A 15,712-nucleotide genomic window follows, 5' to 3' on the forward strand; every position below is an offset into this window, starting at 1 on the left:
TCGAAATCTATATTTAAAATGAGTCAGAAACGTATCACTTCCTGTTTAAGTTCAGTTGTTTTACCTCAATTCAGTTTTTGCTGAATAGAATAATGTTTTGTGCGGTTGTTGTTGCTTTTTGCTGCTTTGAAACCAGAACCTCTTGGCTTTTTCACCTGATTATAACTCTGTCTCCTCTCACTCTCTCAGCTGCCGTCACCTCCCAGTCAGATGTTCAAAAGAACGAGACAGATGCCTCCAAACAGGAGCAGAAGAACCAGGCGCTTATTGAAAGAGCGCATGCTGTCACCGCTGCCCCAGGCCCCCTCTCTGACCCACCGGCCCCCAGCCCAGAGTCAGTGGAGCTGAGGGCCGAGCGGTTCCCTCGTTGGTCCCAGCACCCAGGAATGACATGATTCTCGTCAGTGAGTACGACTCGATGCCCTAAACACAGCGACACCTCAAGATGAACATAAGGGCCAAATGCACTGAAATCAGCAACGATGAATTTACTCAATATTCACTTACACCCCCTGTTCCCCTTTCCTTTCTCCAATTTGTTTGTATCGCTGTGCAGTTCTGATCTCGCTGTCTGTCATTGTTGGCCTCGTGGCAGTGATCCTGGCAACTGTCTGTTACATCAAGTAAGTCTGAACACATCGAGACACAAGTAAAGCAAGACAAGGATTATTTGGTCTACAACACACGACCAACTTTTTAAACCACATTAGGTAAAAAATTTGCTGATAAATACCAAAAAACGGTAAATCTGTCTGATTTTGGCAATTAGCTAAGTGGAAAATCCGGATGTTCACCTGAAACTTTCCAGAATTGCTGCAAGTAGCAACAGAAATGTCTGAGTGAGCCCACGTGAGAATTCTGCAGAATAAGAAGAGCATTTTAAAGCATTAAACTAAGGTTTTTCTTCCATTTTCTTCCAGTTTTATCTATAAGCCTACATAGTGATTACAAGTGTATGAGTCCATTGGCTTTTCATGTATCATCATCATCTGTGAGTTGAAGTTCCAGGATTTTTTGAGGTCAGATGCCGGGAACAAGCTCAGTATTGCGTGAGACTCAGATCAATCATGTCCCCTACAGGACAGAGAAAGAAGCGCGTCTGGTAGAGAAGGTCGACTACCCTGCTTTCAGTGGGCCCAGCGCACCCCCTGCCCCGGACACAGGCTCCTCGGTAAGCAAACGGCTCCTACGTCATGAAGTTATTATATTTTAGCGCTTGCTGTCTTTCCACTTCTCACTACTACTTCTTCTTTTTCTTCTTTGCAATAACCCCGAGATATTTCAAGTTTCATTCACACACACAACTGTTTCTTCTGTTTTCACCCACAGATGGGAGATAAGACTCTGGCCCAAAATGCTCAAATGTATCACTACCAACATCAGAAGCAGCAGATGCTTTCGATGGGAAGTGAGTTTTTTCTTTTTCTTCACTTTCTTTCTGTCTGTCTGTCACGTCTCCCTTCCTGTCTCTCACCACTGATAAAGTGCACACTGAAGATTTTTAACCACCTTGAGTACTCTATGCAAAACCTCAGATGTATTTTGTGTTTTCGTCAGCAGTCACAAACCTGAACAAAAAGTCATTGACAACGAGGTCACATCGGACGAGGAAGAGGTGGGAGGAGACTTCACAGTATACGAGTGTCCTGGACTTGCACCAGTGGGTAGACGCACACACACACACACACACATTCGTATAAAATCATCTTTTTGGGGGTTTGTTTTATGCCTTTTCTTTCCCCTCCTCGACAGACTGGAGAGAGGAAGTGAAGAACCCTCTGTTTGATGACTCCACTCTCATTACCAGGGAATGACAAGTGAATGCTGAAGACTGAACACATTCACATGTAACCACACACACACATGCAGGCATTATAGCCATTTCTCTGTAAGACACCACTGATCCTGGCAGAGGATGGGGTTTATAAAATTGATTATTTTCTGTAGGCCTTTTTACTATAATCTACCCCGACTCTAGCTTTTAATACAAATGTACGCTGGGTTCTTTTAATTTATTTCTGACTCTGTTCCTGTCTTTTAACTTATATGCTCCCTGCCCCCAGGTTTGTCCCTATAGGTGTTCTGTCCTATTTATGTGTTAAAGTCTAATTTTAAACATCCTCCTCGCGTTCCTTCATCACTTTCCTTCATTTCTGCAGCTATTTCCAAAGAATATGACACAAAAGCAAACATAGGAACATCACGGACACACACATACGTAGGTGAAGCTGGAAACCAGGGGCCCTCCCTTGCATTTCGTCCTGCATAGCTAATGTTTCCTAACAGATACCAAGGAAACTACAGAAAAGCTGATACTTCTGTAAAAGCTCCCTAACACAACAAGGTTAAGCTTTGAGAATGTTACCAGTGGTGTTGCTAATTCCATGTCATATAAGCTGCACATAAAGATTTTAAGATGATAGAATATAAATATATATATATATAAATGAAAATGAAGTACTTGATGATGTCTGTGTGCATGGTTTGACTGTACCGTGTTTAAATCATGGCAAAGCTTCAGCGGGTTACTCTCTGCCTCCGGTTTGTACGCATCCTGTCGACGGAGGAGGAATGTACAGTACAAAGTGACTTCTCAGCACTTGAATGAAATTTTGGAGACAAACTATACTGATGGATGTGTAGGTGGTAAATATCACTCTCTTGTATCGTCCCTCTTTCCTCTTGTCGTACCAAGTTAACCTCGTGCTGCAAAATGTACATACGAAGAGGAAAGCGTTCACCTTTTCTAGACATTTGTACATGCAGACCAAGGAAATAAAACTTTTACCACACGTGAAAATTACTTCGTTTTAACTTTTCTTCTTTGTGTTATTCGCGGTTTGCATCCAGTAGATTTAAACTGTTTTGGGACATTTATGAGAAGGAGATGTTAGGGAGAGAGATCCCTGGGCAGATTCATACTGGCGACATTGCGGTTCACTTATGCCCAGTACAACGTAATATGGCCGTTCTGTGCATTCTGATTAAAAATCAAGTCATGAATAAGACAAGAAATAACAATAAAACTTGGGTTCAATACCTTTGTTTTTTGTGTACACTGCAGCAATTTGGGTCTAAGATTATATGTAAGTTGTGTGTGTGTGTGTGTGTGTGTGTGTGTGTGTGTTGGGGAGGGGATGGGACAGTGTTGTGTCCCCATTGAGCCACACAGGGCCATTAAAGCCCTTTGTGCCGGTGCACAGTGGAAGGAAGGCAGCCATTGGCCGGCAGATGAAAACCTTGAGTGGGTGGAGGGTCGCTGAAGGTGGGGTCAAAGGCAGGGCCGTTAGGAAGAAAATCAAGAAGCCATCAGACTTGTTTGTGGGAGACGATTGTGCTGCTCAACAGGATGGGCGGCGGCACTTAAATTCCAGTCTTATTATATCCTCAGTCAGGGTCGAGTGGCTGAGATTTCCTGCATATTTGTTCCCTCCTAAATATGAAAATATTTACAAATACACAAAACATACAAAATACACAAATAATGAGTGAAAAAAATCACTTAGGAAAATGGGGATCCCACCCAACCCATCCCCCGGATCCAGCACACTGATACCTACTGAACATCACTGCAAAAGGTCCTTGAGGTTCAGTGATACAGTGAGTATCAAGTCTCTATACCCGATTCCTTTGCTTCGTGAATTCTATGAAGGACACAACATCCTGCTACGTCATCTGCATCAACGCGTGGCAAGAGAACCATCGTTTCCAGAGTTCTTGTAACGAAGACACCAGTTTTACAGGATTTTTTTATAAATTAAACTTCACAGAAGGACTTTTATGACACCCTCTTGCATTGCCTAATGAAACTGTTTCATCTTGAGATGACAAGTGCAGTTAAACAAGTGTTTATGTATAAACACATGCATCCTCGAGAAGAATGTCAAGAATGTGAAGGAGAAAAGGGAAATTAAAGAGGCAGAAAGGGTGATGTACTGGGAAAAACTTTCTCACAATTTAAAGATGAGAGACTGAAACCGAGCTGGGGGATGTTACAACACATTAAACTACGGTCACCATTATTTCTAGATTGAGGACAATGTGTTTATCAGAAAGTCACAGTCACTAGAGCACATTCCTCTGCCAAGGCCCAACAGTCCATCAAATCCCATCAATCTGCATATTTCACACACTCATAGATATCAGTTCCCTGAATATGTCTGATCTCCGTCCAGAACCATGAATTATTCTCAGGGGAAATCAGTAATATAGTTGACAGAAACACCTTTCTGGATCTGCAACATTTAATGGGTTCCTCCGTCGGTTATGCACCAACCCCTTTACCAAAGGTCATGGAAAGTGTTATTTGGCTAGTCTTAAATGTCAAAGTTCACATCTCATATCTCATATCTCATATCTCATATCTCATATCTCATATCTCACATGCAACACGTTTCTTGCAAAAAGGAACTTGCACGCCCACTATGAATTTCCACTAAATGCACAGGGTGCTTAGAAGAAGAGTTCGTGGAACGCAAACTGAATATCCCTTATTTGAAAAATGACTGTGAAACTGCAGCCTTACACTTTGAGGGTTATTTTTGGTCACGTCAGAGGTGCAGAGATGTCTTGTGTCTGGTGTGACTGGTTGTCGTGTGCAACACAATCACTCTGCTTCAACCGTCAGGCTTTCTTCTAATTCTTTTATCTCCCCCCACCACCCCCCCCCCCCCCCCCCCCCCCCCCCCCCCCCCCCCCCCCCCCCCCCCCCCCCCCCCCCCCCCCCCCCCCCCCCCCCCCCCCCCCCCCCCCCCCCCCCCCCCCCCCCCCCCCCCCCCCCCCCCCCCCCCCCCCCCCCCCCCCCCCCCCCCCCCCCCCCCCCCCCCCCCCCCCCCCCCCCCCCCCCCCCCCCCCCCCCCCCCCCCCCCCCCCCACCACCCCCACCACCCCTTAGCTGTTTGACTGGACCTGATCTGCGAGTAGCGAGCAGACCTCTGAGGTGTCCTGAAGAGGCCACTTAAAAAGAACTGAAGACAAGATCTGAGACATCTGAAGAGGCAAGGGGGGGTTCAACCAAATTCCCAGATACTCCCCTCACACATCTCCTCCTCACTGTACCCAGCTATTCAAGTCTGACCCCTCCAACCCCCCCCCGAGAGAGCTGAAGCACCGCCTAAAGTTGCCCTCTCTCTTGCTGTCCTGTTCTTTTGCATGACAATTATACCCCCAAGTCCATGGCCCAGGACAATGCTTGTATGGCCGAGGTTTGATGTCTTTTAAGCTATTGACCAGGGCCTCTGGTCTCCCCAAGGTTCCCTGATCCTGGACCTACATGGGTCTTGTATCAGAGGACAGAGAGAGGGATGATCGGCTGGTTAGGGAGGATTTTTAAAAGTAATTCTGGCTAGTGGCACTTCCCAAGGAGACCACAAGGGCACGATATAAGTTGGAAGTGATCCATAATTATAGATTTCTGTCTGGCATCTGCATTGTCATGTTTTTCTGGTGTTTATCCTTTTTAATTAGACTTGTATTTTTTGTCACAGAGACATTTTACATAGAAACATGGAAACATCAAGGAAACAATAAACTCCCCATCAATAGATACATTTTGTTTAATTCTCCACATTATTACAATTTATAAATTGATCTCAAAAACAGGGCCAGAGTGTCTTCGCTTCATTATCCAATGATTGTAATTTTTTCAGTTTACTGGGAATTGTGGTTTGGTGCAAAACTTTGAGACAATTGTTCTAACCAGTGTCAACAGGGCAGTTGTTCTATAAACTGTACAAAACAGATTAACAATTCACATCAATATTTAAACCAATACTAGTATAATTCTATAAGATGAGAAATGAAACAGCACAATTTGCAAATGTGATTATATCTAATCCATTGTACAGCAGTCAGGCACCACTTCATTATAAAAGACCAGGAGGTGAAAACTAAAGCAGAAACTGAAGATGATAGACAGTTATTTCAGGATTCCACCAATATGCAAAGGCCTTTCTTTCACAACTTGGTTATTGCACCTGCAGACAACACCATGCTCCTCAGACCAGTTTTGGACCTTAAGGGCTTTTTTCCGCAGAGTGAAACTTGTGTCTGGTGTTTGTTTCAGGAGGAGGAGGAGGATGAGGAGGGGGATGTGGTGGGTGTGGGGCGGAATCAAAGAGTTGAGACTTATTGTTTCAATCTGAAAAGGAGCTAATGGTCGACCATCGCAACTCGGGAATCTCAAATCACGGGGTGCCCCGGGGCCAGTTCGTACAATGGCATCCTCGCTCCCTCCCCGCAGTGCGTCTTCCTGCCGCAATCTGCGGCCAACGACTCTCACTGGGGGGAGCGCATCTGCGCCGGTGGTCGACCATCCAGGCTTTTCAATGGGTTGAATTGGAGAAGGTCGCCTGAATGATGTTGGTGGTTTTATCATCCAAACAGTGTGTGTGTGTGTGTGTGTGTGTGGTGTGGTGTGTGTGTGTGTGTGTGTGTGTGTGTGTGTGTGTGTGTGTGTGAAATCTAGAAAAGAAACAAACTGTTTCCTCATCCAACCCAAACACATACTGACAGTGCCCAGATCCAAGTGAATCCTCAGATCTTTATTAGCAACATTAAGACTTAAATCTCCCTTTACATTTACGTTTTAACGTGCAAACGCTTGATTTATCTGATGACAACATGAACAAACCCACGATTCAAATACAAAGCTGCCTAACAATACAACTTTAATAGTCTGTTGAATCAAACCATTTTAAAACCAACTTTCACAACAACAACCCAAATTCCTGCATGTGGATCCCATTGTTTAAATGGTTGGTTACACTTCACAGGCCATTTTCACTACATATTTGATTTATGAGCTATCAAAACATTGTTTCCAATCAATTAAGGTCATTTTCTTATCACATTAATTCAGGATTACAGGCTCACTTTATTTCATGTATTTAAACATTAGTGGGGATTTTAATATCAAAGCCATTTCCTTGAAGATAAATAATTCAAACAAGTCCAGCATTATACTTCATGTATGAGGTGAGCATGTTAGAGTGTTACAGTTAGTATTTTGTCACCCGATCCTACTTAGTAATGCAAACATAATGTTGAGGTAGTCGATTCATGTTTTAATCCTCAAAAGTTTAGATTTTAACTTTAAAAGCAGAAGTCGTTCCTCAGCAGAAGCAGTGGCTCGGAGTTTGTGTTAAAACCACGCCCACCAATCTGGGAGGACTCAAGGTCATTCACAAACTCACCGTCAGCTGTGCGCAATTGTCTGCGCCAGCCAATGGGCGAAGAGATAAGGCGCACTCCAACACCCGCAGCTGTACGCTGGAGAACCCGGGAGCCTTGGAGGATCTCAGCATTTGAGCTTGACGGTGAGGCGGCGTGAAGGGCAGGGATTCATGGATTAGGCCGGAGGCGTGTTGGTGGTAATGTGGCACCAAACGACAGCTGGCAAAACTCTCCCCTATCGGACATTTACGCAAGCAAACAGTTGATGGATTTTTTGGAGAGCGTCCTCCTCTCTCGCTACTCTTCGGCTTGTGCGTAAACTTGAAACGGATGCGCACGTTTCAAATCCATCCCCGCTAACTGGTTTCTTTTGAAACTTTCTACCTCGGACTTGTTCTTGTTAAATAGTCTCTCTCGGCGTTTGGAAGATGTCTGATAGATCGCAGAGTCCGGAGTGCCAAAGCAGGCCCTACGATTTTCCAGCCGCGCCGGCCCTTGCGCTCAGATTTTGGGTCAAGATGGTTTGGGCAACGCTGCGTCATTCCAGCTTCCTCACGGCGTTTTGCCAGACCCGAGCCTCCTCTACAACAAAAACCGCGTACGGTGGCATCACGTCGGCCTCTGCGCAGACTTTCTTCCCTCTTCCCACCCATGGCTAGTGACTACAGGGGAGCCGACCTGCAGGCTGGAGAGTTTGGGCAACCCAAGCATTGGTATCCCTTCGCTGCGCCCGAGTACACCGGCCAGGTACCCGGCGTAACAGCAGCGACCCAGCCTACAAACCTGAGTCCCCCCATAGCCGAGACCCGGGAGCAGATCAAACTGCCCGAGATCAAGACCGAGAAGGACACCGGCGATGACTACTCAGCGGAGATCAAGGGTCAGCAGTACCTGACAACGTCGGCCTCCGCCGCCATGGCCCATGGAGTCTTCTACCCCGCGGCCTGGAACCCGTCCTTCTGGCCTGGGATCGCGCACATCACCCCGCCAGGTATCAGTAATCAAAATCCCTCCACATCCTCTGCATCATCGCCGTCTATGTCCCCTTCACCCCCGAGCAACGGGCTTCCAGGAAACGCGTTTTTTAGCGTGAACCCAACCCAAGCTGCCCCCGGGCCGCAGACGCAGAACCCGGCCTCCTCCACGCGGAGCAGCGGTTCCTCCAGCGGCGGATGCAGCGACTCAGAGGAGGTAAGAGTTGCCATTGAATCCCTTCTTCCGTTTATTCCCACAGTTGTTTGTTATGAGAACCAGTTCAGTTTGTAGACAATCCTCTTAAATGCTTTTCATATGTACCTGTCACACAGGAGAACCTCTCCACTGAGGAACTGGAGCAGTTTGCCAAGGAACTGAAACACAAACGCATTACCTTGGGTTTCACTCAAGCCGATGTTGGCCTTGCCCTGGGTAACCTCTATGGTAAGTTTGGTTCCCATGATGTCCTATTGGGTCATATTGCACTGCCTTATGATTTCAAAGATACTTTCAGTAGTAATGATCAGGCAGTGATGGACTTTGTTGTATTGGTTCAGTAGAAAACTTGTGTTAGTGCGTGGGAGATTGCTGGTTTGGTGTCTCAGACTTCCACTCCTGAAATCTTGCTGAGTCATCAGCCACCAATGGGTTGGGAGTTTCGGATGGAAACATAAGTCTTTTCTGAGTTAATTGCGTGTGATATCTGATGTTTTTTATTTGCGGGCAGGTAAGATGTTCAGCCAGACGACCATTTGCCGCTTCGAGGCTCTGCAGCTGAGCTTTAAGAACATGTGCAAGCTGAAACCCCTTCTTCAGAGATGGCTGAATGAAGCAGAGACCTCGGACAATCCCCAGGATGTGAGTCTGCAACACTGACATCTGCCCGCTAGTTACAAGACAACAGATGATCCTAGAGCCTGATGGGATCAGTTGGTCTTTTCAGGCTGAGCTGACTTGCACCAAAGCTTTGTTCTTAGGAAGTTTGACCTGCCATCTAGTGGCAATATTTATTAGGTCTCTTTAGTGATCACATGAAACATTATTTAAACCGTAACCATCCATACAAGGCTTAAACCAAAAGGAACACAAATTGGTTCAGTACATAAGTAGTCATATTTGGCACTAATTATACCTTTTTTTTGTACGTCATACATATCCTCAAATGATGCGTTTTGTTTCCTCAGATGTACAAGATCGAGAGAGTATTTGTTGACACCAGAAAGAGGAAGAGGAGGACGAGTCTGGAGGGGGCAGTGCGCTCTGCTCTGGAGTCCTACTTCATTAAGTGTCCCAAACCCAACACCCAGGAGATCACGCACATTTCAGATGACCTGGGCCTCTGAGAGAGACGTAAGAACAAAAGTGACAAAGTTTGCCTTCTAAAGTATCTGTCTTGTTTTGCCGTTTGTAAATGAGAAATGTTGTTCTGGCAGGTGGTGCGTGTTTGGTTCTGCAACCGGAGACAGAAAGGAAAGCGACTGGCCTTGCCACTGGACGAGGAGTGCGACGGCCAGTATTACGAGCAGAGCCCTTCCCCACTGAACATGGCCCATTCCCCCATTCCCAGTCAGAGCTACCAGGTGTCCAGCTACCCCGGAGGCCCTCCTCCCACACTGTACATGCCCCCACTTCACCGGCCTGATGTCCTGAAACAGGCCCTTCACCCTGGACTTGTTGGTCACATGACTGGATAAACATGCTCAGGTAGTCCCAGCCAAACCCACAGATATCCTTCCTAAGCTTTTCTGTCGGAGGCCAACTGCAAACTGGAGTGAGACCATCAGTGGATCACAGGACAAACAGTTCAAGGGCGGAGGATCTTTTTCCTGTTCTAATTCTGAAACTACAAATTGCCTTGTCCACATCCTCTAACCGCGACCAGAACCTCCACACCAACAACTATGAAAATGTGGGTGCATTTTGTGTTTTTGGATTAAGCATAGTAAATCATTCCACTGGCTTTTAGTCATTTCATGTTTAGAACAACATAAGATTTGGCTCTGTACAGCATAGGCAAGTTATGGAATGATGTAAAGAAGCAGAACGTTCCTTCCACTTATACTAAATCCTGGGTAGGTTTTTCTGGGTGCAGGTGATAACAGGTCTGGGTTTCAAGAGACCAAAATATGAGTTACAGAATAATTTTTCTTACAGTTGGGTCAGTATGTTGTGCAATTCTCGTCTCCAATCTGAAAAGAGCAGCTACGGTATTTGTCTTCCATTTGAAATGGAAACAGTTTCTTATTGGGTTAATTTTTTTATTTTGCACAAAGTTCTTTTGTATTGTTGAATAATCTTTTCGAAAATGTTCCCGTTTGTTTCCCAAACCTTAAATTTTTTTTTTTGTTTGTCATCGACATCTTGAGCAAGTATTTTTGGCAGCAATGGAGGGATTCAAAGTAATATTTTGACAAAATGTGAAGAATCTAGTTGTTCAGTGTCTTAGCTGCTAAATCTGCCATTTGCACTCTGTCAATATTTCCTCTTAATGTCTCAGGTGTAAAGGTTTTTATGTTAATGTTGAAATGATGTCAAGTGCTCACTGAAATGTATTTTAAGAAGTTGCTTTTTAGTCGAATGACCATAGTTTTAGAAAGAAGACATTAAATGTCTCATTCTGCTTCAAAATACTTAACATGACTGAAGTCCCTAAGTGACAACTTGGGGATGGCACATTAACATTGGACTAAACTCTATCATTAACTTTTAATATAACACGTTGTCTTGACAGATTGTAAATGGATTCATTATAATTTATTGAAATGTTGGCTGCGCTGAGACACCTGAGACTTAAATGTAAACGGTCACTTTTCCTTGAAAAATTGTATATGCAAACTACCCAATTGTTCATTTTCCCAGTAAATCTTTGCACATGTCCCACCAAAAGTAAATTGTCCTTTATTCTGTGCGTCTGTAGTGCTGCACTAGACCAGTGTGGATTTGAACTTTGTTTGACTTATGCAGGAACTGAGATGGTTTATTTGATATGAGGCAGGTCTGCCAACTGACTCATGAACTGAATCATACTGCGACATTTTTTTTTTTTACATTTTTGAAGATATTGATCTCTGTTTCCTGTGAGACTGTTTGAATTTATTTCAGAAGGTAGAATACATTTTTATTTGTAAGACGAGAAAGACAAAATAAAGAGGAAGTAAATGTTTAACAAGCATGATAAGACATATTTTCAAAGACAAAATATGTCAGTGGATCTGATGCTGCAGTTGCAGCCATGCAAAGAGCTGTGGGATCAGTTTCAGGTTGGATGCTTTGTAACTATCGCTTCTTTTATTAGTCACCTCGTATGTCATGTCTGCTATGAGAAAACATTAGTTTTCATATCATCGGTTACATTTTTTAAAGTTTCTCTTCCTCACATCTTCATCCTGATGTAGGCAATGTATCGTCCTTCACTCACTTCCACCAGTCCCCCCCCCCCCCCCCCCCCCCGTTATTTCATTTAAGTAGCACAGCAAACGAATGGCAACTGCATCAAAAATAACATTAAAAAGCAACCATGTTAATCCTACTGCAGAAACGCATGTCTGTGTAACCAATGGGATAACATTTATCATTCATTTATTAATAATGAGCCACAACTGCTCCAACTCAGATCTTATTTAAGAATTGGCCCAGGCACTTAAATCAGAGTACACTTTCTGCCGAGGTAAACTGTTGTACTGTAAACAGATCTTACAGAGTCTCTCTCTCCAGTCTGTGTACAGTTTCACTTTCCACTCTTGTTTCCAGGTGAAATATTCATCGTAGCGTTTCTTGTCCTTTGCCAGCTCTTGTAGATACTTTCCTAAATCTTTTACCGACACAAACTCATCAACGTGGATGAAGGAATTAGGTGGGGCCACAGCTTTGTAATCGGTCAGCGGCGGTCCAAGGACAACAGGCACTGCCTCACCTTGATAAGCATTCTTCCACAACTTTTCCGTGATATAGTCTTTGGACAATGAGTTCTCAAAGGCCAAATAGAAGTAGCAGCGAGAGATTGTCGGTAAGAGGTCAGTGGAGGAGAGGCTGTTCTTTGTCCATTGTCCATACACCTTCACAGGAACTGCGGCATTGAGCTCGCTGTACACTTGACTTCTCTTGTGGTGCATCTGGTAGTGGCTGACCACCCAACAGACCAGAGAGCTCTTATTCCGAAGGTCGTTTGCCACCAGATGTCCTCCGGTCTCCTTTGGTAGCAGCTCGCCATACGGTGCAGCGACGTCAGAATCCCTCCTGTAGGTTATCGTCATGTTGAAAATATTTGCAAACTGCCGCAAGTTTCCATTGTGAACGGGGGCCTCCAGGGACATCCAGGCCCACCTCTGGCGCTGTGACCGTGGAAGAGCTAACGGCAGTTTCTGGCATCCCTGAATCAGCTCTCTGTTGTGGAAGACCACCACATCAGCCGAAGAGAACAAGGAGCGATCATCCACCAGTCTGCAGTGGGGGATGCGGTAGAGGTCCCAGCACACGTCACCCTCCAGATTATAGGACATGCCGAAGGGCCAGTACCACAACAAGATGGTCACATTTCTGCTGCTGTTGCTGCCGCGGTTACAGACGGCAGTTGGATTTATGGCTGTCAGACCGCCGAGTCCTCTCAGCCAGCCGTTGTAAAGACACAGCAGTAAAACACAGAGGAAGGAGAGGAGGAAGCATTTCTTCATCTTCAGTGTTATCACCTCCCTGTCACAAAAGGGAATCAAGAGGTAGGATTATGAGGGAGTTATATTTGTGTCTTTAACTTTTGACTTAAACAAATGTTCAATCCAGGGACAATATTTATTCTCCTTTCCTGAAAAGTTTTTAACAGGACCCCAACACAAATAGATATATAAATAGGTATATAAAGATGAACGACATGGCTTCTCCCCAAAAGTGGGTCATAAATCTCGCCTCCTCCATGTTAGTGACATTGACCAAATTAATAATTCAACATGCTCGACAAATGCTCTTTTCTCAAAGATGGCTTCTGACATTTTATGTAGTCCTTATCAGACTGATATATGTACACATGCTTATTATTCCAGAAAGTTTGTTATCGGTCGCGTGTGTATCGGCGGAAGTTTGCTACCTCAGCTCCATCCCCCCGGCTTCACTTCTGGACATTGGGAGGAAGTAGAGACATGTTGTAACCCAAATAAGCCTCTGACTTCCAGTATGAAGAGGCGTCACCACCACCAACTCATATCAGAGGTAATGACATTTGTCCGCTCCAACACACCTGCTGTGTGCGCTCATTTCTTCCTGTATGAAAATAGAGAGTATTTAGAGAAACAATGCTCTAAAGGGACACATATCAACATGCATTTATATCCATCCTTCAAATAAAAACATTTCCAGATCAGTGAGGAAACAATTCATCTTCTCTTTAAATCAGATTGTAGCACAAAGACATTTCAACTTATTTGCTGGGTAACTTGGGAAAAAAAAGTAATTTGTCGTTAGGGTTAGGGTTAGTTCTCCTTTTTCTAAATGTGACAAAAGCTGTGTCTGTTTTTCTCTTGGGAAAGTATACGGGACATCAAAAGATGAACAGAAAACGATGGTTAAACACACACATGAATCTGATACAAATAAGCAACCAACAGAGACTAATTCTGTAACTAGACTGTTCCTAATTGTGGAAAGCTCTGACCATACAGAGCCACCTGCTTACGTAAGAACGTTTGTTACCTGTCGTCGTAATTAATCATCCTTAGTCCTCATTAGTGTTCGAGAGAAATAAAACTGTACGGGACAGAAACATTTAATCAAACACTCTGTTCTCTGTTTTTAGAAAAATCAATTAAACAGGAAGCAATGTTAAAATCCAAGTTAAAGGAAGAGGAGTATAGTGGAGAGGGTCCAGTCCGTCCTGTGTCATATTTAAATGTTTGTTTTTTTTTTACTTATTAAGGGCAAGAGCCATAGGGCAAAAGTATTTTATTGACCTTGGTGTTTATGCAGCATCTTTGTCCTTTATCCTACATTCTTCCAAACTGTGGGTACCCTCTGCTTTTCAAAGTAAAAATGAAAGATGTAACTAAACAATGACAGTTGTCTGATATTACCAGAATGTATATTTTTACAGCCAGTTGTTTATTTAATTAGATGGAATTACTTCAACTGTTTTCGTGTCGTATTACCTTGCAGTCGATTGAGAACAGTAGCTGCAGAGAAGGGCGAGGCGTCTCATCTGTTTGGATTATTGGTCTTTACTATATTTCCACATAATTCAGTTGAATTATGAAGTCCAATAATAAACTTTAATCAATGCAATTCCTTCTCTTGTCCATTTTAATTGATTTTAGGACCCCGCATTAGCTCTTGATGTCTTTTTATTGTCTAAATCTCTTTCTGCCTATGAAAAGAGGGAAATCTAATTTTGATATTAAAGTACTTAGATTTGCCTTGTGTCTAAAAAGCAAGTATACAAACTTACCTTGAAACGGTCTCCAGATGCTAAATGATGAAAATGACAGTATCCAGTCAGGATCGGACATTCATTTTAACTGAGCTTCAGTGTTGACTCAACTAATGGTTTGCGTGAACAGGATGTGGTGAAAGGTTCATGTAGCCAGGGTCTCTGTTCTCCTCCCCAGCCGTTGTAGAGCTAACGTTGTAGAGATACAACAGTTTCATTTAAGAGAGGACGCCGTGACCAAAGACACAAAACACAGTGTCATCAACTAACCTGATCAGGAGATGAGTCATTTGTGCTAAATCCTCCTTCACTGATACCACTGATTCTGAAGCTGAGGTGTCTGGTGTCCTGATTTGAGCTCAGCCCCACGTTATCTGCTCCCAAGTCTCTGCCTTCCCTTCTATAAACATGATGCTTAATAATATTAATTTTTAATGATAATGGGTATGTCAGTGTTTGCTGCGCATGTGCACTGATGTCAGAAGAGGAAGTGTTCAACAGGATTTGACATGAAGATGGCAGTAGTTACTCTGCGGAAATCACACACCAGTGAGTCAACATCAGTGAAACTGCTTGTGAAAATACTCTTCTACTGTTATTCATTAGGACTTTTGCACAAACAAAACCCTGAAAGCTCTGTTAGGTTGTCAGTAAAAAACATAATTTTATAATTTTTTTTATTTAGAATGTTTGTGTATTCACACACTGTTGTCTGAGCATCACAGTAAACACGATCAATACACTGAAGCCTTAAGTGTCTCATGAGCACTACAGGAACAAGCAGAAGTATCAGCAGCAGAAAGAGGAAAAACAATTATTTTATTCCACTAAAGCAGCACAGACAGGACTACTAATGTTTTAAATATTGTATTATCTGTCATCTTTAAGAATCAGGCTGCACCAAATTGTACACACTGTGTGGATGCATTAATTTGCAATTTTAAAAACAGGGAAGTAAAAACAGTCTGGATCCAGCCCATTAACCGGATCTGAACCAAAATTGACTGAGTCCGTCCTCGACCCATACTGCATCCTTTCACCAAGTTTAGTGGTAATACAGCCTTTTTTTGGTGAATTTTGTGAAAGAAATAATGCAGAGATAATGTTGAAAAGAATCTGGTATCATTGTGTGTGTGCAGCTTGATTTAATTTACA

The 15,712-nt window shown here is 43.7% G+C and overlaps 3 protein-coding genes across 5 annotated transcripts in view; 2 read left to right on the top strand and 1 right to left on the bottom strand.

Moving 5' to 3' along the window:
• Positions 1 to 2,800, top strand: part of npdc1a (neural proliferation, differentiation and control, 1a) — a 20,635-nt gene extending 17,835 nt beyond the window's left edge. The window contains 7 exon segments of the mRNA XM_034602156.1: positions 190 to 318; positions 321 to 404; positions 557 to 623; positions 1,081 to 1,171; positions 1,330 to 1,412; positions 1,561 to 1,660; positions 1,753 to 2,800. Of these exon segments, the coding sequence (XP_034458047.1) occupies positions 190 to 318; positions 321 to 404; positions 557 to 623; positions 1,081 to 1,171; positions 1,330 to 1,412; positions 1,561 to 1,660; positions 1,753 to 1,770 (572 nt within the window). The 3' untranslated portion in view covers positions 1,771 to 2,800.
• Positions 2,801 to 7,287: 4,487 nt separating this feature from the next.
• On the top strand, positions 7,288 to 10,648 carry pou5f3 (POU domain, class 5, transcription factor 3). Its single transcript, XM_034603070.1, is given in 9 exon segments — positions 7,288 to 7,650; positions 7,653 to 7,762; positions 7,764 to 7,814; positions 7,816 to 8,364; positions 8,481 to 8,592; positions 8,876 to 9,006; positions 9,333 to 9,488; positions 9,490 to 9,498; positions 9,582 to 10,648. Coding segments are annotated over 9 exon segments (1,428 nt in total). The 5' UTR covers positions 7,288 to 7,601; the 3' UTR covers positions 9,843 to 10,648.
• Positions 10,649 to 11,699: 1,051 nt separating this feature from the next.
• Positions 11,700 to 14,921, bottom strand: LOC117772138 (fucosyltransferase 7 (alpha (1,3) fucosyltransferase)). 3 transcript variants are annotated; one of them, XM_034603083.1, is made up of 2 exons: positions 14,576 to 14,921; positions 11,700 to 12,837 (listed from the first exon to the last, which is right to left on the bottom strand). In XM_034603083.1, exon 2 carries the CDS (start codon positions 12,816 to 12,818, stop codon positions 11,769 to 11,771), a length of 1,050 nt encoding a protein of 349 aa, XP_034458974.1. In that variant the 5' UTR covers positions 12,819 to 12,837; positions 14,576 to 14,921; the 3' UTR covers positions 11,700 to 11,768. The 3 variants fall into 3 exon arrangements, with proteins under 3 accessions (XP_034458974.1, XP_034458972.1, XP_034458973.1); XM_034603081.1 differs by lacking the exon at positions 14,576 to 14,921 and adding an exon at positions 13,226 to 13,446; XM_034603082.1 differs by lacking the exon at positions 14,576 to 14,921 and adding an exon at positions 13,287 to 13,445.
• Between the last annotated feature and the right edge of the window lie 791 nt (positions 14,922 to 15,712).

The sequence above is a fragment of the Hippoglossus hippoglossus genome, chromosome 12, assembly GCF_009819705.1.
Source record: "Hippoglossus hippoglossus isolate fHipHip1 chromosome 12, fHipHip1.pri, whole genome shotgun sequence".
NCBI classification, from domain to species: domain Eukaryota; kingdom Metazoa; phylum Chordata; class Actinopteri; order Pleuronectiformes; family Pleuronectidae; genus Hippoglossus; species Hippoglossus hippoglossus.

Excerpts from the sequence above, each read along its gene's own strand:
- LOC117772138 (XM_034603081.1), bottom strand. The coding sequence starts at position 13,260 with ATGTCCAGAAGTGAAGCCGGGGGGATGGAGCTGAG. Across the intron at positions 12,838-13,225 it reads GCCGGGGGGATGGAGCTGAG|GGAGGTGATAACACTGAAGA; the intron begins GTAGCAAACTTC and ends CTTTTGTGACAG.